Source organism: Pelodiscus sinensis, chromosome 27 (assembly GCF_049634645.1).
Source record: "Pelodiscus sinensis isolate JC-2024 chromosome 27, ASM4963464v1, whole genome shotgun sequence".
Classification (NCBI taxonomy): domain Eukaryota; kingdom Metazoa; phylum Chordata; order Testudines; family Trionychidae; genus Pelodiscus; species Pelodiscus sinensis.
Window position 1 is genome coordinate 3367080 of NC_134737.1, and position 25764 is coordinate 3392843.

General features: G+C 46.9%; 1 protein-coding gene across 7 annotated transcripts in view; it reads left to right on the forward strand.

The window, feature by feature from the left end:
• The window catches only part of LAMB3 (laminin subunit beta 3), a 132997-nt gene that overhangs the window by 76984 nt on the left and 30249 nt on the right, over positions 1–25764 (forward strand). For 4 of the 7 annotated variants that reach the window (XM_075910038.1, XM_075910039.1, XM_075910040.1 and 1 more), the window contains 8 exons: positions 1364–1498; positions 2344–2408; positions 3197–3351; positions 20748–20862; positions 22066–22139; positions 22870–23061; positions 24750–24813; positions 25280–25461. In XM_075910038.1, coding sequence (XP_075766153.1) covers positions 2360–2408; positions 3197–3351; positions 20748–20862; positions 22066–22139; positions 22870–23061; positions 24750–24813; positions 25280–25461 — 831 coding nt within the window. In that variant the 5' untranslated portion in view covers positions 1364–1498; positions 2344–2359. Of the gene's footprint in view, positions 1–1363; positions 1499–1785; positions 1828–1848; positions 2104–2343; positions 2409–3196; positions 3352–20747; positions 20863–22065; positions 22140–22869; positions 23062–24749; positions 24814–25279; positions 25462–25764 lie in introns of those variants that run through there. The other 3 variants (XM_075910035.1, XM_075910037.1, XM_075910036.1) reach the window with 3 other exon arrangements.

Sequence of the window (25764 nt, forward strand, 5' to 3'; positions counted from 1 at the left end):
TGGGGGTGGGACAGGAGTGCCAGCGCAGGCTCCCCAATGCTGAGGAGAAGCCCTGAGCCTTGTGGGGTTGGATCCAGGCATGTTGGGGGCTGCCTTTGGCCTCCAGGCCTAAAGTTCCCCACCCCTGCTCTAGAGAACTGGCAGTGGAACAGACAGCTTTCTGCCTCTCTGCATCTGTTCAAATGTGGCACTCAGAGGCAATGCTTGAAAGCTACTGCTCTCCAAATGACTGGGTGGTCTCTTGTGTGCAGCAAGCTGGTGGGTCTCCATCCAACTCTGCATGAAGTAGTGTTCACACAACGCTAGGCAGGTTTGGCAAAGCAGCTCAGAACTAAACAAGGCCTTCCGGGCTATCCCACACTCTTCATCTGCAACTTGACATGCAAAGGCTGTGACACTGGTGTCCGTGTACACCAGGGCTGTGTCTACACTGGGCCACTTATTCTGGAAAAGCAGCCGCTTTTCCGGAATAAGCTGCGAGCTGTCTACACTGGCCACTTGCTTTTCTGGAAAAGCAATGACGATCTACTGTAAAATTGTCAGTGTTTTTCCGGAAAAACTAGCTGCTCCCGTTCGGGCAAAAGTCCTTTTCTGGAAAAACTGTTCTGGAAAAGGGCCAGTGTAGACAGTGCAGTAGTCTTTTCCACAAAAAAGCCCCGATCGCGAAAATGACGATTGGGGCTTTTTTCCGGAAAAGCGTGTCTACATTGGCCATAGACGCTTTTCCGGAAAAGTGCTTTTTCTGGAAATACTTATAACGGAAAACTGTTCCGTTTTAAGCATTTCCGGAAAAGGGTGCCAGTGTAGACGTAGCCCAAGAGTGGTGCCGCTCATCGAAATCTAGTGTAAATGAGACCAGACTTGGATCCAAAGCAGGGAAGGGTGCATTTGAGGGACTAGAATGGGCTTTGGGAGTCTGAAGCTCTGTGTTCTAAATCTGACGTGTTAAATGCTGGCCTCTTTTGGCCAAATGGGAACTGAACTCCTTTGAAAATGTGGCCCCTAATTTCTCTGTGTCTCAACTCCTCATCTGTAAAATGGGGCCAATAACGACACCAATCCCCAAAGTCATGTCAGGATACATGCCCTCCAGGTACACATCTGCGCTGCTGGGAAGCATTCTGGAATAGAATTCTCTGCACAGCTGGAAAGTGGCGAAGCTCACACTCCTCCAGTGTTCTGAAAGCTGGAGTGTGTATGCGTAGAACTGAGTCCCTTTGCTGGTTAATTGTGGGGGGTTTTCACAATGCAAAGTCTGAGGCTGTGCACACTGTCTAGGGAGTGTCTAATGAGTTACAGGGCAAATGGGTGTGTATGTCTGAGGATTCCTGAATCACTCCCTTTATTGTTGCTGCACCCACAGGAACTTCCTTCCTCAGGTGAGGCTGTATTTAAAAGCGGAGAGTGAAAGGAGGTAGCCCCTCAGAACTCCGGGGTGAGAATTCATAGCGGCTGCTCAAGAACGGGGAGAGGAAAGAAACATCTCACGCTACACCAGGTATGTACAATACTGCCTAGGAGACAAGGAAAGGCAGTGAGTTCTGCCAGCCAGGTGTGTTACACAGGGAAAATGGAAGTGTCGAGATCTGCGGGCAGGCAGGCTGAAAGCAGGCGCCGAGAGCATGCCTGTGATTAAGTTACACAAAAGGAAAGTGTTTGCACAGTGCACCAACTCGCTGCGCTTTTTAAACTTTGCAAAACCCATCAAAGACTTTGAACCTCCAGCAGGAAGGGTGAGATCTGAGCTGGAATAAAGCCCGACAAAGAAGGGGCAAAGGGCAGGACGGCAAACAGAGCTGCAGTGTAGGCAGGTGAAGAAATGGCCGGGTTAGAGTATATTAATTTGTTCCAATGGGTCGATTTGCTGCGTATTTGGGACCTGATTCTCAGAGGTCCTGATTTTCAGACAACTCTCATGAAAATCCATGAGATCTGTGGGTTCTTAGCATCTCTGAAAAAGTAGGCTGCTTGTTAGACACGGAAACAAAATCCTAGCAGAGTGAATAGTCCTGGTATACCTATTGGTCATCTTCGAGATTAAAATAAAGACACTAAGATAGAACGGATTACTTCACTGAAGAGCATCTTGCCTGTCTTTTGAGAGTTGGTATTTATACTAAAAGGTTTAAAACAGAAGTTGGGGCTTGCCCATTTGTTTTCCACGTTCTGTGATGTAAATATACACTCTGGGCAACCAGAAGGGATGGGTCCTTTCACACTCTGCTGAAGTCAAGAAGCTCCCTGGTTGTAAAACGGGAAGGGAAGAAGATGAAAGGAGGGGGAATTGTGCTTTAGATAGTGATTCCCTGTACTGTTTCATTCATGCTGCAAATTCTGCCTCAGGTGAGTCTTCGGAGGCATGGAGTCTCCCCACTGGCCCGTTGTGTGGACATGCTTCATTTTCCTGGGTAAGCTTGACCATCAAATCTGCCACACTGAGGAGGCCTCTCCTTTAATATTTGCAATTGTTCCATTTTGGTTTTGCCGCTTTAGGGAGTGTAGCCACGATATGTGGGTGGGGGACAAGTCACGTTGCCCTTAGCTCCTGTAAAACCCTTGTTCAGCCAAGTTGGTTGTAAATGCTACCTATGTTTCCTGCAGAGATCATTACTACACAGGGTAGTCCATTGGGGTTTCCTATGAGACATAATTGATTTAGACTTTAACGAGTGGCTAGGCATTTAGTGTGTTTGCCTCTTAAACCTAAGAGATGCTGTGAAGTTATAAAAGTATTTGCTGTTATTACGTGCATTGCCATAGCATCTCAGAGTCATGGACCAAGAGCCTCATGGTAGGAGATGCTGTGGAAACCAAACAAAAAGCAAGTCCTGTCCCAAACAGAGCACAAGGAATCAGTGAAACTGTACTGGTCAACGTGGTAAGCAGTAATCTCAACACACCCGCAGCCTAACCGATGGCACGTTTTTGGGAGGCGTTTCGGCAGAGGAGAGTTTGAAGGGCCGGTTATTTAAAATCCACTTGCCTTATGTGCAACTCAGGAAGAAAAAGAGTTTGCTTTTTTCCCATTTGGGCTGAGTGTTTTCAACCTCAGCTGGGGGTCAAGCAATCCACCCATTCGTTCCTCTCCCTTACTTCAGAGGAAGCCTGTTAATTAGGCTAGGTACTTCCACCAGAAATGGCGATTGTGTGGCTTTGCCTATAACATTCTTCAAAGCTTGTTCTTGTATTGTTGTAGCATTACCACTGCTCCGGGAAGCACAGGGCTCCTGTTCTCACGGCGCCTGCTACCCCCCTGCCGGGGACCTGCTAGTAGGAAGAATCCATCACTTGAAAGCCTCCTCCACGTGTGGCCTCGTGAAGCCCGAGACGTACTGCACATCCCATGGGGAAGTATGTTCAACTCTGCATTCACAGACATCTCTCAGGGAAGCTAATGCTAGTCCTGTCCCCTCCTCCCCTGCCCCAGAGCACTGCTGTATTCTGTCTAGATGTGCTGGAGCATATTAGAATCTTTAATATTTTTATCCTCCCAGGCAGGACAGTGCTATTATCTCTGTTTTGCAGCATGGAGAGACTGTGACTTGACCCAGGTCATGCAGGGAGTTGGTGGCAAAGCTAAGAGTTCGGCACAGGTCTTCCAAAACCATAGCCACTGTTCTAATCCTACCTGTAGGGATTTGCCATTGGAAAGCTCCAAGCAGCTGCTAGGTGCTGGGAAAGGGGGCTTTTCATAAAGGGTGACGTGCTCTGCAGCTGGCACGAGGAGGCATCCTGAGCTAGACAGTATTTTATATCATGGGCATGTTAAAAATGACACAGAGAGGTCAGTTAAATGGTCCCCAACTATCCAGCCAAAGGCTGGGATAATAAACCCAAATCAAAACATAACCTAGTGCTGCTAACTCTGGCAGACAGTACAGAAAGTGAGGTTTCCTCACTATAAGCCAGAGAGGAGTAAGTCCTTTCAGCCATTTATGACTGGTCTACACACAGCTTTTGTACTGGTATAACAGTTTCAGTTTGGAGTGTGATGTTTGTACTGATATGTTCTGTGTACCCCATAGGGTGGATGCAATTATCCCAGTGAAAGAGTGTCTTAGACATTATATCTTATTGCCCTTCCTTTGGGGGAATTAATTACACCAGTGTACACCACATCTCCACTTACCGGAGGATCAACACGCTGTTGATCAATCTTTTGGGGTTAGATTTAGTAGGGTCTTGTAAAGACCCACTAAATCAAATGCTGATGGTGCCCCATCAGCACTGATGGTCCTCACTGTCGTGAGGAGTAAGGGAAGTCTATGAGAGCATTTTCCCGGCGACCTCCCACCGTGGAGACAACTCGTGTGTGTAGATGATGACTGGTATAACAGGATTGATTCATGCAGGATACATTTGATCATCTGGATTTGTTAGAACCCAAAAGCTCAAAGTGAAATTCAAAGTAGGAATTGTTGTAAGAAGCAACATTTTCAGGTGGAAACTATGGCAAACCATTGAGTTTCCAATGATCGAGTTTCCTTGGCTTTTACATAGAACTGAATCAGCTCAGACTTAATTCAAATATTGTTAACTCTCTAGCTTAGCTTTCCTCAAAGATTTTTTCCTCTCCTGGGGCTCAACTGAAATTCAGCTGTGATGGATCAAAGCCCTTCACTAAGCTATGCTAATTTTGTCTTTCTTTAACAACCTCCTAAACCAAGTGAGTGGCTGTTTTTTTTTGTGCAAGAGGTTTCTTTGTGGAGCTAATTTCCTTAGCTGGACCATTTCCTAAATCCTTGTGGTTGCTAATCTCAATAACTGCCACTAATGGAAGTGCAGATAAGAGAGGGTTTAGCGCTGGAGTGGAAGTTGCGGTCTGTGAAAGACAGTGTGGCTCATAAAGGAGGGATGTTTGGGAGGTAGTGATGGGCCTTTATTGGCCAGTATTTCGCAGAGTAGTTTTTCGAGCTCCAGTGAATCAGACTCATTCTGGCATTAGTTCCTGGCAAATGAGAGGAAATTCATGGGGGTTACTTGTTGGCAGCCATGTTCATGAGTGCAAAGATCTCCACGCTTCTGTAGGTGTTTGAAATTGGAAATAGGACCTTTTACCAAACTACTTGCCATAGTGTGGATGTAATAGAACCTAGCCTAATCTCAGACCTGAACTCTTGACTCTGGTGCAGTATCTAAAGCTTTAGGCAGATCTGTTTGCTGGGCTGATGTGTGCATGTCTGTCCGTATGTCTGGGTGCCTTTACACAGAATTGTTTTGGGGGTGTGAATGAAACAGACATAAGCCCTATTGTCTGTTGTCTTGACCTCTGGATGATATAAATATGCATTTTCTTTCTTGGTTTCCTAGCAAGGTTGATTTTTCTCCCCATTTCCCAATGACACACAGTGGCTGAATTGTACCAGTATGGGTCATAAATGTCACGTTCTCAGCTGTGTCATTGCTGACTGCAGGCCCATTCCACAATATTTGGGTGAAGCCCTACACAACTTCCTACCCCGTGCTCTTCTCATGACATTTGGGAGCCCAGAGGGAACAGGAAGTATCTAAAATCTTCTGTGAGATCTTGCAGGCCCAGAAAGTTCAGAGGAGCATCTGGTGGATGCTTATCTAACCAAACTCAACTTCCATGACAGACGTTGATGGGTGTCCAAGACTCGCCCAGGGTGGAAGCTCTGAGGCCAGACAGCTGGGCACAAAATCCCATCAAAATGCACTTAAGGGGACATTTTATTTGGGGAGGAATGGGGCAGCAATTAGCTGTGAGCATTTCTGTCTGGACTGGACCTCTGACGATTAACTTACTGTGGAAGAAACTGCATGTGCTCACGGTGCAGACCCTCGATTTAAAGTAAGCAGGGATGGGTGATGCCTTTGGGGATTCGAGGGTTTGCAAAGCTTGGAAACTTTATCCCCTGGTTTTAATAAAGGAGGGCGGTGGGGAAAGGGGGGAGACGTTCACAAATGAGAGTTAAGTGTCCAACTCTCATTTACTTTCAGTGGTACCTAACTCCTCTGGTGCTGTTGAAACCTCCCCTTAAATAAATAATATGTTCTCCTAGCTCAGGGGTGAGGAACCTTTTTTTGGATCGGGGGCCACTGACCCACAGAAAAATCAGTCGGGGCTGCACACAAGGGAGAAGCAAAAAAAGGAAAAAGAACCCCTCTCTGATGTGGTGCCCGACTGAGGAGGAGAAAGACACTCCCACATTCCCTTCCCACGCGGGAACCTAAGGGGGCTCATGCTAGTAGATTTTGTGTGCTCCATCCCCACGGTGGGGCAGTGGGGTGGGGCTGGAGCTCCAGCGTGGGGTCCCCAGTGCTACAGGGGGAGCCCTGAGCCTCAGGGGCTGGATCCAGGCAAGCCACAGGCCACCCCTGGCTCCTGGGGCTTAGGTTCCCCATCCCTGTCCTTTGTTGTAGGGAACAAAGGTGTTCCAAAAGTTGGTGGTCTGCATATGGTAGATATAACAGGCTGAAGCTTAAACCAGTATAACAACATTGACTTACCTGGGGAGGTGATACATTTTCCTTTGCAATCTGTTTTTAAGTCTTTCTGAAAGGTATGCTGTAATCCAAACAGAAGTTGTGGGCTTGATGTGGAAATTATTGGGTGAGAATCTTTGGATTGCATCGGACAGCTCAGACCAGAGGACCCTGGTGGCCTGAAAAATCTCTTATTTCAATCCTGATGTTCCCTCATCCCACCTGATTTCAGAGAGAGCAGAACCAAGCCCACTGCACGATAACAATCCAGACACTAATTCTTTGCTTCCAAAAATGCAGCTCAAACGGAACCAGCCTTAGGGCCCTATTGCCTGAAGCCCTGAGTGCCTCAGATCCCTTAGAAATGTAACGATGGCCAGGTCACACCTAGTATCATGCAGAAGCAAGCCCTTGGTTTGAGGTAACTGAGATGGCAGCACAATTTAGAGGAGAAATCTCCCCTGTTTTTTGTGTGTGATTCTTTATTTCCCCTGGCATCCCCTTACAGAAAGGATAGGCTCAGGCTATGTCTACACTGGGAAGGTTTGGTGACAAAAGCGCTGTGGACTTGGAAAAGTGAAAACTGGTCAAACCGGTTTTTCTGCCTCCCATTGTTGGCATTTCATGGCCACACTGCTGGCTCTGCCTGTTGGAGCAAAGCAAGGTGGATGAGTATCCCACAGAGCAGAGTCGTGGGAAAGCAGAGCTTTTTGGAATTTCCGCCGCATTTTCCCACAGCGTTCTCAGCTGCTCAGAGCGGCCTCATGAGCAGCTGTATGAGCTCTCCCCATTGAGGAATGTCAAAGCAGCACAGCAGCCTGTCCCCATCCCCTGCAGCTGCAGTTGGCCTGCCACTGTGTCCCTAGCAGGGCAAAAGAGGAGCATTCCAATTATTTGTTCTTTTTGTTTGTTCCCCAAATGGAGCAGCTCACACTTTGAAAGGGGAGGGGAGCATACTGACAGGACAGCAGAGATCACAAAACACTAAGCAGAGCCACCAGGGCAGGCATTGTGGGATAGTGGTAGAAGCCAGTTCTCTGGACAAAACAAACAGCAGAGTCCACACTAGCTCTTTTTTTGACAATAAAGACAAGTCTCTTGTAGGGGGTGGAATGCTTTTGTCATCAAAACTGGGTATTTTTCCCCACAAAAGTCATATTGCAGTGTGTACGCTTCAGGCTATGTCTACACTACAAGTTTTCTCAGCCAAAATATGCTAATGAAGGACTCATTTGCATGAGTCATGATCTCATTTGCATATTTTCTGCCAATCTGTTTTTTCCTAGGGGTTTTTGCACAAAAAAAAGCAGCGTGGATGTTTTCTTTTTGTGTAAAACCCCTTTTTCCTCAAGATCCTTATGCCCCAAAAAAGTAGGTATACAGATCTTTTTGCTGAGAAAACTCGTAGTATAGATGTAGCCTCACTGTTTTTTTTAATAAAAGGCAGTTTTGGGGGGCAAAACGTGCCAGTGTGGACACTCATTGTCACCTTCTTTCCCAACTTCAGTGACCAATGAGTGTCATGACTTATTCAGCTTTTGCTCGTAGGACCACTCCGCATTCCCTAATCGTTTCCCTATTGAAATACCCCTACTGCCTTAAAATAAGATGAAACAATGCAGTGAATTTCTCCCTCCCCCATACCAAAGCTTGTTCTATTCATTCCCATTTTTATTCCCGTGCACGCTTATTAGACAGCAGTGCTATGTGACTTCTTCTGTGCCAAAGAGCTGCAATTTTAGAGTCTGTTTTGCAGCCTCAGCAGAGGTCGTTCAATAAGGGCTTGCTCTCCTTCTGTCTCCCCTGTGGCTCCCTCCCCTTGGCCTGCCTTCTGGCCACTGTGTGCTGTCTGATTTTGGTGCCAGTTTGGATTGTCCCAATGTGTGCTCTTTTGCAATCCTGGTTGGAGTCTTGATGCTGGCCTCATCCCAGCCCCCCGCTCTGCAGTCTGCCTCCAGTGTTCTGACTGTGATTCCCTCTAACCTTTATCCTTCATACCCACTGGCTGCCAGGTCAGGACCTGAAATTCAGGCACAGAGCGAAGTCCAGTGATGCCATTTATAGCAAATAAGGGTCGATAGCTCTTAGAGAAGGGAGAGAGGAGGAGACTCTGACAAACCTAAAAGCTCCTCGGAAAAACACTTAGAACTTGGGAGAGGAGGATGGAAAAGTGGGAGACAATGAATTAAAACAAATCATTGCCAAGGGAAGGCTGGTGCTAGGAAAAGGAGACTAGAGCATGATGCAGCAGCCATTGATATTAATGGAAAGAATCGTATTGATTTCCTTGGGATTTGGACTGGCCCACATATTGTTAATTTATCTAAATACTCAGCATAGTATTTCACATGGGACAGGGTAAGTCTTGGCTCCTGTGAGATAATTAACATGAGGTAAATTCCTGGTGAAGACCGGACAGTTCATATTTTAACTTGTGTCAGCAACATGATGGCAAAGGTTAAGGGGGAGCCACGAGTTTGCCTTGAGCGAGTAACATGTCCCAACTACAAGCTGTCTTGTCTGAACTAGGAAAAAAAGGTGTGTTCTTACTGTATGTTTGCTGACACAAAGTAAAATCCCAGTGGAGATTACAGGGTTTCTCTCTAACATCCTCACCCACTCCCCACTTAACATGCCTCCCTCCTCACCAGGGATGCCATCTTAGTGAGTGATGAGTGGAGGGCAATCTCCATGGTGATTAACAGGTGTGTTGTGAGCAAGACACGTGAAGTCATTCTTCCGCTCTACTCGGCGCTGGTTAGGCCTCAGTTGGAGTGTTGTGTCCAGTTCTGGGTGCCACATCTCAAGAAAGATGTGGAGAAATTGGAGAAGGTCCAGAGAAGAGCAACAAGAATGATGAAAGGTCTAGAGAACATGACCTGTGAAGGAAGGCTGAAAGAATTGGGCTTGTGTAGTTTGGAAAAGAGAAGATTGAGGGGGGACACATGAAAGCGGTGTTCAGGTATCTAAAAGGCTGTCACAAGGAGGAGGGAGAAAACTTGTTCTTCCTGGCCTCTGAGGATAGAACAAGAAGCAATGGGCTTAAACTGCAGCAAGGGAGGTTTAGGTTGGACAGTAGGAAAAAGTTCCTAACTGTCAGGGTAGTCAAACACTGGAATAAATTGCCCAGGGAGGTTGTGGAATTTCCATCTCTGGAGATATTTAAGAGCAGGTTAGATAAATGTCTAGCAGGGATGGTCTAGACAGTGCTGGGTCCTGCCATGAGGGCGGGGGGCTGGACTCGATGACCTCTCGAGGTCCCTTCCAGTCCTAGTATTCTATGATTCTATGATTCCCTCCTTGGCCTGCCTGCACAGAGCCAGTTCTGATTCAACCCCCAGGTGGAAAACTGTGTCCCTGTGCAAATCCATGGGAGTTTTGCCATGGATTTCAACAGGGCTCGGCTTTCACCTGGATTGAGGAGGGCCCTCCTTCTGCCATTTGGCTAAGCATGTGAGTAGTCTCATTGACCTCAACAGGCTTATCAGAGAGTGATCCCCTGAGAGGCCTTTCCAGCCTTAGCAGTTTATCAAGACAAAACCAGGTCTCTTTCCCCACCGCTGTATTTTATTGTCCCCTCACTACCAGAGTCTGGGCCTGCTGGGTTCTTTAGGTACATCCACAGTCCCTACGTGCTTTGGGAAGGGGCACAAAACTAGCTGATATAGTCCCAGCTGCTGGGGATGGTCCCAACCAGTTAGCCCCCAAACTGTATCTGCAGTCAGTTAATTGGCCTTCCGGCAACTGCCTGTCCTTCCGTCAATGCCCAGTTCAGGGGATTTGACTGATGGGGGCTCAGTTCACTCCTGAGCCTACACCCCCTGTTACAGGGCTTTGGGCTCCTTCCCAGAATCACGTATTCCTGTGAAGCTTGGCTCAACAGCATGGCCTGCTGATCTATTTACCCTATGTCTGCTGCGTCTTCACTTGGCTCCCTTTCCAGTCACAGGAACGACCTGCTGTATTAAATCCAAAATCTCAAGCCCCCTCCCCAAATTACCCTTTCTTTCTATTTGCTATTTGTATTTGGTGGCAGCCAGAGGCCTCTGTCAAGATCAGGGCCCCCCCGTGAGAGACATTAGCTTGCTGGCTAAGATGGGCAAAGTGGCCAAGAAAGGATGTGGTGAGGGTCACAGAGAGATTGTGACATGTCTCGGGTCTGTGGTCACACCGTCAGTGTATGGCAGGGGTAGATGTTGAACTCACACCTCTCTGAGGCATAACACGCGTAGCAGGCAGGTACCCAATTCCCAGTGATTTTCAATGGGAGGTCAGTGTCTAGCTGGGTTTTTTTGGTCTTTGAAACTCTCCCCCTTAATCACAAGATCTGCTGTTCTTGAGTGCACTGGGGTGGGCGCCGGTGCCCTGCAGCTTGCTTTGATATGAACGCTGTTGCCTGATCTAAAAGTACGCATGAATGTCCAGTGACCACCATTAGGGCTGTCAGATCCTTTATCCCAGGATCAGGCCCAGTATTTAATTATTCCGTGACGGGGACCACTGATGTGCACAGGTGCAACACTCACCCTATTGGAACTCTTGTGTATTTACAAGTATAGTTTATTAATACACTTTGCACAAACAGCCCAATTCCATAAGGGAGATGGGGGATGTCTCGATTTCCATCCCCTATACTCACACCATTCCACCGAGGTGTTAGCCATCCTCCTGCTCATCACCTTCATCTTCCCCATCATCACCAGTGGACTCACTCCGGCACCACCCGAGGCCTATGTTGTCTTCTTCTACCGCCCCTAGGCTAGGATGGCATTTTCATCATGGGTTATGCTGATGTTCTTATGTTTGATGCATATTCAGTAGGGGATGTTCCCTTTTCTCCTTATTTCTATTTCCTCACCTTACTAATGATGAAGTGTCTTTTTCTAATAGGTCAGTATATCATTGATCTCAACTTGTTATCATACTCGTCAGTTCGTTACTGTGGGCTTTTTGTGGATGTCTGTCTCAGTTGTTATTTCTGTCCTACCCGGTTATTCAGTCTGGTCTTAACCAGTTATTTCGGGTTTTTCTGCTAAGTTTGAGGGTATTCTTGGAAGCTTCCTATACCACTGAAGGTCGCTTTATCTAGGTGAAAGGTCTAGAATATATATACCATTGACTTTGCGATCTGGGTGAAAGGTCCCAAGTGTGTGCATGCTGGCTTTGCCTTAGCTCAGTATACACAATGTGGCCTGTCAGCCTCTTGCGAATGGCGATACAGCCAAACTGCCAATATAATCCACAGAAACTTATTATAATAAGCATATAATCAAAACCATAAGGAAATTATACAGGCTACAATGCAGAGGCGCAGTTGATGGGGCATCGGGCTAGCCGTGCTCCACTGAGAATCTTTGTGACTTTCCTGCATGACTGCAGAGCACAGAAGGCATAAAAGAGTAGCCTCATCTTAGAAATAAATGTGAGTTTGCTGCTCGCTCTGTGGTAGTTGTTTATTGCAGCACCCCAAGTTCCTTGCACTTCATTGCAAAAATCTCCTGAAATGCACACAATGCTGGATAGAAACAAATCCACATTTGGGAGGTGCTGCTGGGGTCTCAGCTTTCCTTGGTGAGGCTGCTAATCTGCGAAGATTACGGATGACCCTGCCACCCAAACTTTCTCAAGAGGTTTATTGTATGAAAGACCTTGAATACTCAAACCTTGTTTGCATAAGGTCAAGGATAGTCCCTTCATTATCTTGCTAAGCAGTCAATGCATAACAGCCGGGAAGAGTGAGAAGACATCTTTATCGTGGTGAGATATGGAGTGATAACAGGACTGTGTAATGTAGGCATGGCAGGGGAGGAAGTGTGAAGTGATATCTCTGATGAGAGATACACCTAATCCCCAAAACGCAGGGCTAGGGGGCCGTAATACAGGGGAGAATCTTTGAATGACAAATGAGAGCTATACACGGACAATCTGCTAAGGTGCTGCTGCACCTCATCCATCAGTAGAGCCCTGCAAATCCGCGGATATCCGCGGATAAGAGAGCACTTATATCCATGCATACCCACATCTGCAGATGGGGATATCTGCAGCTCATTTTTGCAGATATGGATGCGGATGCAAATTTTGTATCTGCGCAGAGCTCTCTCCATCAGTCTTTGGTTCATTCCTAGCACCCATCTTGCTCCAGGCGCTTAAACATTTTGGCTACTGCCTAATAGAAGATATCAGTAAAAGGGAATATGTCATTGATCCCAATGCTGGGCCACTTGCTGTTACCATTTGATGGCTGCTCAACATACTTTTGCATGTGTGGTTAAACAAAACTATATGGTTCCTTTAGATTGGTGTGCTAGCAGATCTTAAATCATACTTTGCTGAGGGGACTTGATGACTGAACTGACTCTAAATGATCAAAATGGGTGCTCACATGTTTGCTTTTCAGAAAAGCTAATGAACGGAGTGTTGCTTAATTAGACCCCCAGATGTATTAGGCTTATGAGATATGGGGTGAATATGTCCTGCCACTTCAGTGTTTTGGATGTATTTTTCAATTATATCCAGATACTCTTTATAAACAAAGATGTGAGCATCTTATGTTTATCATGATTAGTGTAACTGTAGGAGCTAATCTCATTCTTATGATTAGTTACAGGTTTATAGAAATGTTTGCCTTGTTAGCATCTAGTGTCAGAGAGTTTCACAGGTTATTAGGGTTTCATTAACAAAAATATTATCTTCTGCATGTTTTAAAAAGCTTCTCTTTTAAATGTAAATGATGTCCTCAGTTAGTTTTTGAAAGGAAACCTTATGTGTGTCCTTCCTTGATTTTCTATCCGCCACTGAAATCAGTCCTGGGGCAAAGTATTATTCCCCATGAAGAAGAGTAACAGGTCTGGTCTTAAGTAGTTAGAAATGCATGCACCACATGTCTGTTCTTGCTGTGATCAGGCTTCATGCAGTCGTCCTCAAATACTTTGTAGGTGTTTGTTTAAGATGTTTGCTATTAGACGTGTTTCTTGATTAGAAATGCTTATGATAAGCCTCCACTGTGGAGCTGTGTGTTAATTGTGAGAAAGCAGGAAGGGAGTCATGCTAAAATATAGAGATGATTAAGCTCCCCAGAGGAAGCGAGAGCCATTAACCTGAAATGATTGCGCTCTTGTCTTCGAGTGACTTCTGGTTAAACTGCCAAGCTCTCAATATGATAATGAATCAGACTCCAAATGAATTAGGCTCAGAGCAGAGGACCGTTCTTGTCACAGCTTTGGGAGCCAAGGTCTTATTGGAATATTTATTTGGGGAAAGGCTCAGTGTAATACCTTAGACATCACTGAGGAAAAGCTGGTTCCACGGGAAACAAGCAAAGCTGAGTCTTTGATCCAAGTGGTTCCTTATACCGAATTGTTCTCCTAGCAATGCAGTGAGCTTACCTACAGATGACATGGCGCACAAGAAGCAATAGCCCAAGCTTCCTCTTACCCTAACTTAAAGCAAGGCCAGGATTTGATTGTGCCAGGACAATGGGATGTGTTTCTCATAAAATGGAAAGGGAGGAGTCTGGTAGCAGAGACAGCTATATTGCAGAATGACTACAAGGGGGCAGCAAAGGGCCAGGGATGGGAACTGGGACAGCTATAACCCCACTGGGCCAGTAGGGGCAAAGCTGGGGGACAGCTATCTACTATATATTTGAGAGATTTTGTCTGTTTGTGTGTCTCTCTGTCTGTCTGTCCCCTCCGCTGTGCTCGCTGCTGCGAGTACTTCTCACCTGGCCTCAGCTGCTGTGGTGAGAGAGGGCTGGGGTCATCCTCTCTCTCCAGGGCAGCCTCCATCCTGAACCCCTCATCCCCCGACCCACCCCAAAGCAATGATTTAAATGAAGAAATACAAAAAATATTTGAGTTAAGGACCCAAGCAATGCCAGGTAAATGTTCTAGTAAAAATATTATCTGTCCCGCCTTGCCAACAAAGAATCAATCATAAATCACCTAATGGATTTCACTCAGGTTATCAGACCACAATGATTTTGGCCTGTATTAGCCTCAGAAGAAATATCAGATCAACTCAGTAGCTGCGTAGGCAATAACAAAACTGTTTTCTCTTTTTTCAGGCTATTAGGGAAATTCTGTAAGTGGTGAGAATGAGTGTTGCCTGGTTTTGGGTGTAATTACAGACCCTAGCATATGCCGGCTTAGCTAAAAAGCTTGCTCATACCTCAGCTGATATCAGCCCAATTTATAACAAGCCTGGGCAGAATTATGGCTTCAGATAGAACCAAAGGGCATCCTGGTTGAAAATCAAAGTGCAAGTTGGGAGCCGGGGTGGGATGCCAAACGAAAACAACCTCCTCAGATCTTTGGAGCTGGAGCAAGGGTGACGTATTGGTCAGTATTTATTCAGTGCTCTCTGTTGAAAAGCTTTGGGGAGTCTCTGTTTTGATGGGGTGCTTTATTGGTGTAATGAGACTACCCACACAGGTCTGGCATAATTTTTTCATATATTGGCTGTTAATGGGGAATTAAAATACATTGGAATGATACATGACCCAGCTTCATTGGGAGCCCTTGTCCTGAGATGATGTAGCTGGCCACTGCTATTGTTCCTGACAAGCCTGTGTATTTTAAAAAATACCTGAAGTTTTTCAGCTCAGACTAGCCAATAACACTTTTCATAAAAGCTCTCATCATGCAAGGCCCCAAGAGGGGAGGCTGGATTTTGGCAGCCAAACTGACATTGATGCCTCTAGAAGCTGAGTCAAAAATGTAGCCCTGAAGTCAAGAGAAATCATGGGTCTCCATACCACGGCCAGAGAGGGCTGGACAGGGAGGAAGTTTTCCGTTTTTCCTGAGAGATGAGTAATTCTAGTTTATATTGGTGTATGCACCAGGAGGTTCTATTTTAGGGGCTCTAAGCCAGTAATAAATTGGCAGCTACAGCTATTTAAAATACTTCTGGCCGGTCTGTCAGCTTACAGTTCTCTAAGTGGCATGATAACCTCTCCCTACCCTTAACCTGCACTGCGAGGATAAGCAGCCATTGGCTGACAAGGTCACTGGAAAACAAGGACAGAGTGGAGGTGTGCAAAGCTTCTGACAGCTTAGTTTTGCCTCTGTAGGAAGATGTTAGTGCTTTGGACATGCACACAAAGCCACCCGTACCCTCACTCAGAATATGTGCAAACCAGCCACTTAACACACAATCTCTGATACCCAGACACAAGCTCTGAGGCCTCACTTAAGTGCATGCAATTCTATCTACCCGTCGTTAATCTCTCATCTAACGTTGGGGCAAATTTTCCCTCGGTCTCCTTTTGTGAGCACAACTTGTGCCTACATTTGTGTGCACCCAGTTGCAGAAAAATAGGAAGGTGAAGTGACTTGTCCGAGATCACACAGCAGGTTTCTGGCAGGGCTTGGAACAAATCTTTATCTCCTTCCAGTCTAGTTCCCTATCCATGTATCCTGGGAAAATGAACCCTAAACAAATCTATAGTGAACTCTATAATGGTGCAGTGAGAGAAGCAGATGGAAAAAGGTTTTCTCTGTGTAATCTACAGTCCTATTGCAATATCCAGTAATTCCCTCTGTCCTGGGGAACTTTGAGACACATACGTTTCTGCTTTCAGCTCAAGATTCATGGCAAAATGCGCTTCTTGTGCAATGCAAAAGTTACCCAGTTTGTCTAGAGCCAGCAAAATGTGGTTTCGCTTCCAACATTAATTTTAGATAAAAAAAAAAAAAAGGCGGGTGAGATTTCAACACTCTCGTCTGCTGCCTCATGTCATGATTATTTTGGTCTCTCAGTGAGGACGTGTTCGGTCTGGTGGGGAGGCAAGGGGCTGGGGGGAGCTCAGCCAGGGCCTTGACGCTGCTTTTGGCCAATGCCAGGCTCCAATTGATTGCGGCAGGCAGACCTTTCACACAGTAACAGAGTGATGTTGAGCAAAAACAGGTGGGATTTCAAGAGCGCCACGTCACTCAAGCACCAAGGGAAGGGGGTTGTGTGTGGGCGGGAGGGCGGGGGGGGGGGGGGTGTCTTTGCCAGTAAATTGAAACAGAGCTTGGCTTAGGAAAGAAATTCCCGATGAGCTGAGCTTCAGTGGTTTTAGTCTGACCTAGATGTTTTTTTACTATGGCTTTATATGGAGCTGCATTTAAAGCTTGATTGCTAAACCCAATATTGTGTTTCAGCTGCTAGGAGCTTCTTGTGCCAAAGTCTGTATGACATGGTCTTAACAAAGACCTAATGATTAGCATAATTCCTAATGAATAATTTGTATGATGAATCTGGCCGGTCTGTTCCCTCGGGCTGTCTCTCATCACATCAGCAATTTTCTCACGTTTAATCTTTATTGGATATTTTCTGTTAATTTTTGCAGATTATCCCTGGTCTGTAGCATCTCTGTGATTAATTTGTGAGTAATCAGAATCTGAAATATGAACTCTATTATTGGATAAATGGTATTTGTTCCTGTTCCTAGAGTGGGTGAACATAACTCTCAGGATTATGAATGGGAAGTGTTTTATTCTTATTAATCGTATTTACTAGGGTAGTGCCTAAGAACCAATCAAAACTGTCCTGTTCAAAACTAGAGTTGCACGGTCCTGGCTCCAAAGAGCACTTAATCCTCATAGAGCCGACAGACCTCGGGTGGGGGAAAGAGTATAACACTCAAGTTGAGGACACTGTCTGATGGCGGCAAATGCCATGAATTTTGGGAGGGAGGAGATCTTCTAAATGGAAAGAAAAGTGAAGGGAGAGAGGATGCTGGAGGGAAGGAGGGGAAGGAGTAACGATGCGAAAGGTTAACCAGTTAACCAGTAAGCATCACTCTTAATTGGTGATAATTGCTAGTTCCGGTTAACCAGTGGGGGCTGGAGCAGCTGGAGCAGTTAACTGGTGAAATACTACATGTAACTGGTTAACCAACTGAATGGTATTTTACATCCCTAGTAAGGCGTACAGGGCAGGGGAGAAGACGGTCAAGTATGGAGGGTGCTACGGGGAAAAGATCGTGAGTGAGATGGAGGGCGAGGGCAAACAGCCAATCAGCATCGGGCAGAGAGAGTTCTGTCAAAACTGTCAAAAGTTTCAGCTGCTCTACCTATCTGGAGTCTCTGGCTAGTTCCACTGTGTAGTTCCTCCCCCCCCCCCCACCCACCCCAAGGTTTGGGATAGGAGGGCGACAGGCTAGGTCCTAGTTTACCCAGAGCATGGGGCAGTCTTTGGTACACTTCTCGGTTAGGAGGTGCAGGGGGCAAGGATGTGTTTCTGGCTGCGCCATTTTACTCCCTTCTTCCAGGGCAGCTGTCCCTGCTTTTGAATAGATGCCATTTTCTGGGTTGTTTTACCACTTTAGTTTAAAATGGGCTGTTTCTACAGCTGTTCCTGCAAGGACACTCCCATGTTAGGGTATTTACAGAAAGTGACCACAAAGGGTGCGAACACAGCTGACGTGAATCCATTTGGAAATAGGGATGAATATTCACAGAAACAACTCTGTCAATAGCCACATAGCTCTCTTATTTTAACGGTCTACCTGCAGATCTACCTGCAACTCTCCTGGTTCTGGACTTTTGTACAAACTAAAATCAAACCAGAAGCTCCATTCAGATCTGGTGGGAGCAGCGGCAGTTCCATTAATTGAGAGGTTTTGTTGTCTTCAACAGAGCAGTGTCAGGTTTGAATTTGACCTCCAGTTTGTGTCACTTTCAAGCAATGTGGAATAGATCCGGGGCTGATCTATGGTTTTCCATTGAAAACCCTGCTAGATTTCATGTGTTTCCTGACAAACCCAGGCAACGAATGGCAGATTGAGGGTAAGGGTCTTCCTTTGAGTTGTTGGGCTTTGTTTATACCCCAGACTTAGGGATACATCAGAATCTCTCTGTGGGTCAGGAAGGAGAAGAAGGAAGGTCCAGTAGTTAAGACTCTAGCCTGGAATTTGTTCTGTTACACACCCTGTTGCTTGGGTTCTTTGGTCTAATTCCTCGCCATTTGTGGTGGATGTGTTTCTGACACCACCGCGAATGGTGAAATTCACAAATACTGGGAGCCCATGGCTCCTGACTCCCTTGGTGAGTTTGGCAGGTGCAGGGAACTCGCTACAGCTGCTGGGGGCCACTGAGAATTCATCGCGTCTCAGGTCAACTGTGGGGAACCAGGGGCCGGTGTGTTCCTCATGGCTCCTGGTCCCCGCTAACCCACCCCCAGGCCAGGACAGTAGACCCCTGCGATACGATGAGCCAGGAATAGCGTTTCCATTAATCATGAGGGTCTCCTGTGATAGCACTGACCTATCATGGTGAAGATCTAACTCTGTGCTAAGTTCAAGGGTCGTCAGTTAGTCTGCGTGTCGCTCTGAAGCCTAGAATGTTTACTGAGTCAGTGTGAAGTAACGAGCCAGCTACAAGCATGGCTGAGAACTCTCAAAGGAAGGAGTCTCATTTTGCCTGCTCACGATCAGGTGTACCACCTGCCAGCCATGGTCCTCCCTCTGCTGGGCCTTGTATTCCTTGTTTAAACCGTTTTCCCCAATTTAATTTTATGGACTCCCCTGCTGCTGCTTTGTCAAACTTTGTTTATCGTATTTCCTGATTGCTCTGACCCTGCACAGTTGTGGGGCCCCCTGTAGTTCCTGTTTATCTCCATCTCTAGAAACCAGTCTGTGATGGATCCTTTGTGCATACCCCACAGTGGCCCAACTGCTGTGGCATTTCATCTCAGTTTGCTTCTTGAATTACACTCTCAAATTAAGGGATGAACTTTGCTCCGCTTGACTTTCCACCTACTAACCTTTCACCCACTAAGCTGTTTGCTCGGCCGGGAGCAGAAGAGGCTGGACTAAGCTGTCGCATTTTAGATAAAGGCCTTTTCTGTTCACCCAAATAAACAGCCCCACTGGCTGATGTGGAAGAGACTCACTAACGCTGAGAACGGGTGGGTAGAGTTGGTAGGATTTTTTCAGCAACAAACTTTGTATTCAAAAGATTTGTTGCAACCAAAAGTTATACAAAACATGTAGGCTCAGGATAGGGGGAAACAGCCCCCAAGGTCAGGAGAAAGACAGGCGAGTGTTCCCCATCAGCCTCTCCAGGTACAAATTCCAGAGAAAAGCTGGAATGCCACGAGGCAGGCTTGGTTAAGCATCGCTTAGGCTACACAGGTTATAAATGCTTTGGGGTAGGGATTGTGTGTGTGTATTAGTCAGCGTGTCTGTGTCGTGGCCAGTACTATGGGGCGCTGGGCCCTGACTGGGAGTTCTCCAAGCACAGTCATCATACAAATAAAGAACAGTAAAAGTCGAGTTTCTTACTCCTTCCAGAACTCATGGGATTTATGGTCTCATTATGTGCTGAGTACTTGGACTTGTTGCCAGAGCAAATCTCTGACTAAGGACATTAAAAACCCACTAAAATAGTTAACCAGTTAAATTATTTGTTTAACTGGTTAGCCATTGGGTGCTGTTCCAGCCTGCTGTGCCACAGGTGCGGTCCAGCCAGCCGGGTAACTGGTTAACCTCTTTCATCCCTACCTCCAACACCTTTTGGAGCTGGCTGACACCTGCCAGTCCTGACAGAGGCAAGTGCATTCACATGCTGCTCAGGCCCATGATAGGCTCCCAACAACAACAATCACCTGCCTCATGAGTAGCTGCTTTTCGACTCTTTGGCCCAAAAGCCCCTAAATTCCTCACAAGTTGCGTAGTCAGTGAGTGGGAAGCTGCCTTCTCAAGTATGGCCCATTTATCTGCACCGTGTACAGTTTTCAGTCTTGGGTGGCTTGTTCGAGTCTCAAAGTTTCATGTTGCAATGCTGGAAAACTCCTATGTTTTCCCTTAGGCTACGTCTACACTACGAGTTTTTGCGGCAGAAAATATGCGAATGACGGACTCATTAGCATAAATTGTGATCTCATTTGAATATTTTCTGCCGATCCATTTTTGCACTAGGGGTTTTTGCGCAAAAACAAGCAGTGGGGCCATTTTGCACAAAACCCCCTTTTTGTGCAAGATCCTTATGCCTCAAAAAAGGAGGTATACCGATGAGATTGCGACTCATGCTAATGAGTCCCTCATTAGCATATTTTCTGCCGCAAAAACTCGTAGTGTAGATGTAGCCTCAGAGTTTGGTGGTGGCCAGCAACATGAGAAAAGGGATGATCTTTACTCACTAAGCTCTCTTCATCTCTGATATAATAGAAAATGCGGGTTTATCTCACATCTTCAGCGAGGTTCTAGGAATAGCCCAGAGAGTTTGCAGCAGCATTTAGTTTCCATTTGCTACAGAATCTGCAGGCCCTTGCCCACAGTCCAGATCTGATCTTTGTCTCCTTTTTCCTTCCAGTGGAGGATGAAATGCTGCCGATGTGACTCCCGCATACCTCACGCTTACAACAGTCACCGAGTGGAAAATGTACTTTCCTCCAAAGGACACATGCACTGGTGGCAGTCCCAGAATGGTCAGTACTGGATTCTCTTCCAAGCTGCTGGGATGCATCCCAGAACCTGCAACTGCTTTTCCCAGACACCTTGTGGGTGTGATCAGTCACATCTTGGGGACTGCCAGCCAGTGTTACTTGGCTTTATACATAATGGACCACTTATTAGCATAACGACAAGTCTCCATTATGGACTGCCGTTATACATGCCTGGCACATGGTCTGCTAGGACCGTATCTATAGCTCTCAATACAGCTGCTGGGAAAATGGGGTTGGGAAATCAGCTTCAAGTCCCTGCTCCCTGTCCTAGGCTGCTGGCTGTCCTGGTGGGTTTGTGGATTTCCACTTCTCTGGAATTCCATTCTGCACTTGAGGCCTGAACTACACTATAGGTAGGAGAAAGTTGAACTAAGATATGCAACTTTAGCTACATGAATAGCGTAGCTGGAGTCGACGTACCTTAGATCAGTTTACCATAGCATGCCCACTATGGGAGATTGATGGGAGAAACTCTCCCGTCAACTTCCCTTACTCCTTGCAAGCTGGTGGAGTACTGGATTTATGAGGGTATGATCAGTGTTCGATTTAGCAGGTCCTTACTAGACCCGCTAAATCGAACCCTGGGAGATTGATCTCCACAGTGGCAATCTGCCAGTAAGTGGAGATGAGCCCTGAGAAACCATCTCAACAAAATGTTCATCCAAACTGATAAATTTCTACCAAAACTTTCTGTTTTGACAAATTGGCATCTACTGATTAAAAATACCCAAAACATTTAAACAGGCAATTCCCCACCAGCAGCTCCAACCACAATGGTGAAAGTTCTCACACGCACCTTTGATATAAATAATCCCACTGAAATCCAGGGATGTTTGTTGAGTTACACCAGCTTGAGGATCTGTTTCCACGAAGTGTGGATCTGGATTTGGATCTGGACCGGAACAGTCTCAAAGTGGTGGTTTGACTCTGGGCTCCAGTAGGAACCCATCACTGATAAAACCAGAACAAGAGTGATTTAGAAAGCACCAGAAGTATTTCCCCTGTGGCTATTAATGATGGAAATACCAAGGAGAGGGTTGTGAATTCAGCATACAGGGTTTTGGTTTGGGCAGGTTATGGGGAAAGAGGAAAATGAATGACCTGGCTCTGATGGGTGAAGGTTTTGTTTCTCTAAAGTCCCTGTGGTCTGCAGCTCTCAAAAATTGTCCTCTTATGTCTCCTCAGATGTGAATCAGGTTTCCTTGCAGCTGGATCTCGACAAAAAATTCCAGCTCAGCAACATTCTGCTGGACTTCCAGGTACGTGTGCAACTTGCATTTGAGTTACTGGGCTGCAAATGTTGATGGCAGGGGCCCATAGGCCCTTGCAAGCAGAGAAGAATGTAAAAACTACAGCCCCCTCCACGCTCCGGATGAGACAGACAGACAAATAAATGTCTCCCTCTTGGCATGAGGGCACCAGTATATATTCTGCTCCTTCTAGAGCTCAGTTTATTATTGTTTTAAAAAGTTAATTTGGAAAGTGAGTGTAAAAACACTCACCCCACACATGTTTGTTTGTTTGTTTGCTTGCTTGGTTTTTCTTTTCTTTTCTTTTCTTTTCTTTTCTTTTCTTTTCTTTTCTTTTCTTTTCTTTTCTTTTCTTTTCTTTTCTTTTCTTTTCTTTTCTTTTCTTTTCTTTTCTTTTCTTTTCTTTTCTTTCAGTATATTTGTATCACCCATAAAGAACTGGCTGTTTTCTAGAGGTGACTCCACACCCAGCTTCCATGATCTTCCATGGGTGCATCCATATTGGTTCCTGATCAGGCCAGCCAACCAGCCAGCAGGGAGGCCACAAGCACTGGGAGATGGGTTGATTTGGAGCAGGCTCTGGCTAGGGGCAGTGGCGAGGGAGCGAGCTGGCCCAGGCCGGGGAGGCTTTGTAGAAGGAAGTAGGGCTGTGAGAGGAGAAGGCAGTTCTGTTGTGGGGAGGAGTATGCTTTCTATGATCTGTGCCTTCTTTCCCCCATCCCCGCCCTCTCTCCTCCAGGCACCTCTGCCAGCCGGGATGCTGATCGAGCGCTCCACCGACTTCGGCAAGACCTGGACGATCTATCAGTACCTGGCTTCTGACTGCACAGCCGCTTTCCCACAGATCCCCCAGGGCTCCCCTCAGAGCTGGCAGGACGTCCGCTGTCAGGAACTGCAAACCCACCAGGGGCACCCTCTGCACGGGGGGAAGGTATGATGTACGTGATCCTCCCTGCCTCAGGCCCACAGGGAGGGCCAGATTAGTAGCCTGCCAGGACCCAGAAGACCATAAGCTAGAGCAGATTTCAGCCACCCTCATCTTGGATAGGGAGGGGTGCCCCGTGAAGACTTGTGTTCCCGGCATGCAGTGCTCTGTCTTGATCCCAGCATTAAGCCCTTGGGAGCCCTTGGGAGCGTTGCATACCAGGAGATTCTTTGGGCTGCATTTCATATTCAACATGAATACAGCGTGGGCTGATTATGGAACCTCTGGTTGCTCATGGCCTATGGATTGGAACCTCCATCCCTGGAGATATTTAAGAGCAGGTTAGACAGACACCTGTCAGGGATGCTTGGCTGTGCTATTAGGGCAGGGGACTGGACTTGTTGAACTCTCGACGTCCCTTCCTGTTCTAAGATTCCATGATTGGTGTTGGCCAACCCTGCATGTCATAGAGTCACAGGTCAGAAGGGGCCCACGTGATCAGCTCGTCAGAGCCCCTGAGTAGCACCAGCCATGGAATTTCACCCAGGGATCTGTGCAGTGGAGGGAATTGTTCTTCTCTGTTGGATTAAAAGGAAAGCGGGGAGATGTGAAAAGGACAGGAGAAGCTAGGGAGGGAGACTGTGGCCACTGCGGGCTGTTGAACGAAGCACCGCTCTGTGTTTGACAAATGGAAGAGCTCGCCTCCACCCTCTAGGGCTTCTTCAGACAATAAAACACGGGAATGTTTTTGCCCTAGTCATGTAGTCATGTAGTCCGGGAGTCAAGCCAACTGATTGTTCAGCTTCCTTATTGTGCCAACATGGAAAAAACGCAACATCCTGTAGCCAACTCCCTTTCCAACATCTCGCTTTCCCAACTCTCCAGTAGCCCCATCTCCTTCCAAGTAGCGTTCTTTGTCCATGCATGGAGTACCATTCGGCACTGGCACCACCCAGCTGCAGAGATCCTTCCACTGATGTCCTGTCCAGTGGTGAGACTGGCCAGTGACCGGAGAGAGTGTTCTTGGGGAAGTAGAGAGTGAAGGCACTTTGGGTACATCTACACTTGCTCCCTATCTCGAGATAGGGATGCAAATGTAGAGTACCAAAATTGCTAATGAAGCGTGCGATTTAAATAACCTGCGCTTAATTAGCATAATCGCGTCCGGGTGCCATTTTGAAATCATATTATTGCGAAATAAAACAACCCGTGTAGCAGCGTTATTTCGAGAGAAAACCCTTCTCTCCATACAATGAGGTATAACAGTTATTTTGAGAGAAGGGTTTTCTCTTGAAATAATCCTGCTACATGGGGTGTTTTATTTCTCAATAATGCGATTTCAAAATGGTGCCCGGACGCAATTATGCTAATTAAGCGCAGGATATTTAAATCCCGCGCTTCATTAGCAATTTCGGTCCATTACATTTGCATCCCTCTTTTGAGATAGGGAGCAAGTGTAGACATACCCTTAATGATTTGCAGGCAGCTGGGCATTTTGGTGGCATTTTTGCTAACTCCTCAGCAATGGTAATCTGCCCTCCAGCATGGTACCTAGGAACTGCTTCTCTGCAGGAGAGGCAGCTCCTGACCAGACATTTCATTGTTCAGATGGTTGGTAGGTGAAAAGAAAGACCCATATTCTCCCCTCCCCCCTTTAACCATCTTAATTGTTGCTTCTGTGTTCTTCTCCTAAGGTCAAATTCAACCCCCTGGATTTGGCAGCCGGCATCACCACATCTCGCAGCCAAAGCATTCGTAGTATGCACATTTCCTCATTTATATTTTGGGGGGCAGGAGGATTGCAGGGTTGCTTAGGCTTCTGCAAGCTACAGATGTGCAAAGGGGAGGGTGATCGGCCTTCGGGTCTAGCGAAGCACCCGGTGGCATTAAGTCAGCCTTTGCAAAGCTGGGCAAGATGTGGCACGGTCAGGTGCTGTTTTTGAATGTTGGTGGCGGGTGCGCTGCTCTAAACAATGAGCCCACAGAGCAGTAGATGTCTCTGTGCGATATCCCCCAGACATGCTGCATGCAGGCCTGCCGTGGAGACATATTTCCCAAGGGGAGAAGAATAGTTTAGTCTTTCTTCTCCCTGGCCTCTGTACCGATGCTGCCAAAGAAGGGGCCCAGCTGACACCTGGTGTTTTCTGCACCAGGCACTTCCCTGCCCTGCTGCTCTGTGACTTCATTGCTGCTTTCTCCTCATTTGTCCTCTTCTCCCATGCAGACCTGGGCGAATTCACCAACCTGAGAGTGAACTTCACTCAACTACAGCACCTGCCCCACCAGGGCTACCGCCAGCCCAGCGCCTTCTACGCTGTGTCCGAAATGCAGGTGCAGGGAAGCTGCTTCTGCCATGGACACGCCGAGCGCTGCGCCCCCTCCAGGGACCCCAGTGCCGTGATGCAGGTGAGAACACAAGGGAAAACCAGGCGGCAAGTGATTCGATGCGTCGGTTCTCAGTACCATGCCTGGGTTCTGCTCTTAACACCAGGCTCCGGCCCCAGTCCTGACCTCCTGTCCTCCACACTAGTGCCAGGGACAGGCAGTGGTGCATCAGAGCATGGTCAGCACTTAGAAGGGAGGACCCCTTACCCCAGACCCCATCCCAACTGAAGGACAACATCAGTGCATGTTGCCTGAGCCAGGAGGACATGTGGGGTGTGTGTCTAGCACTCACCTGGGCTCTTTTTTGCACAGGCAAAGCAGGCT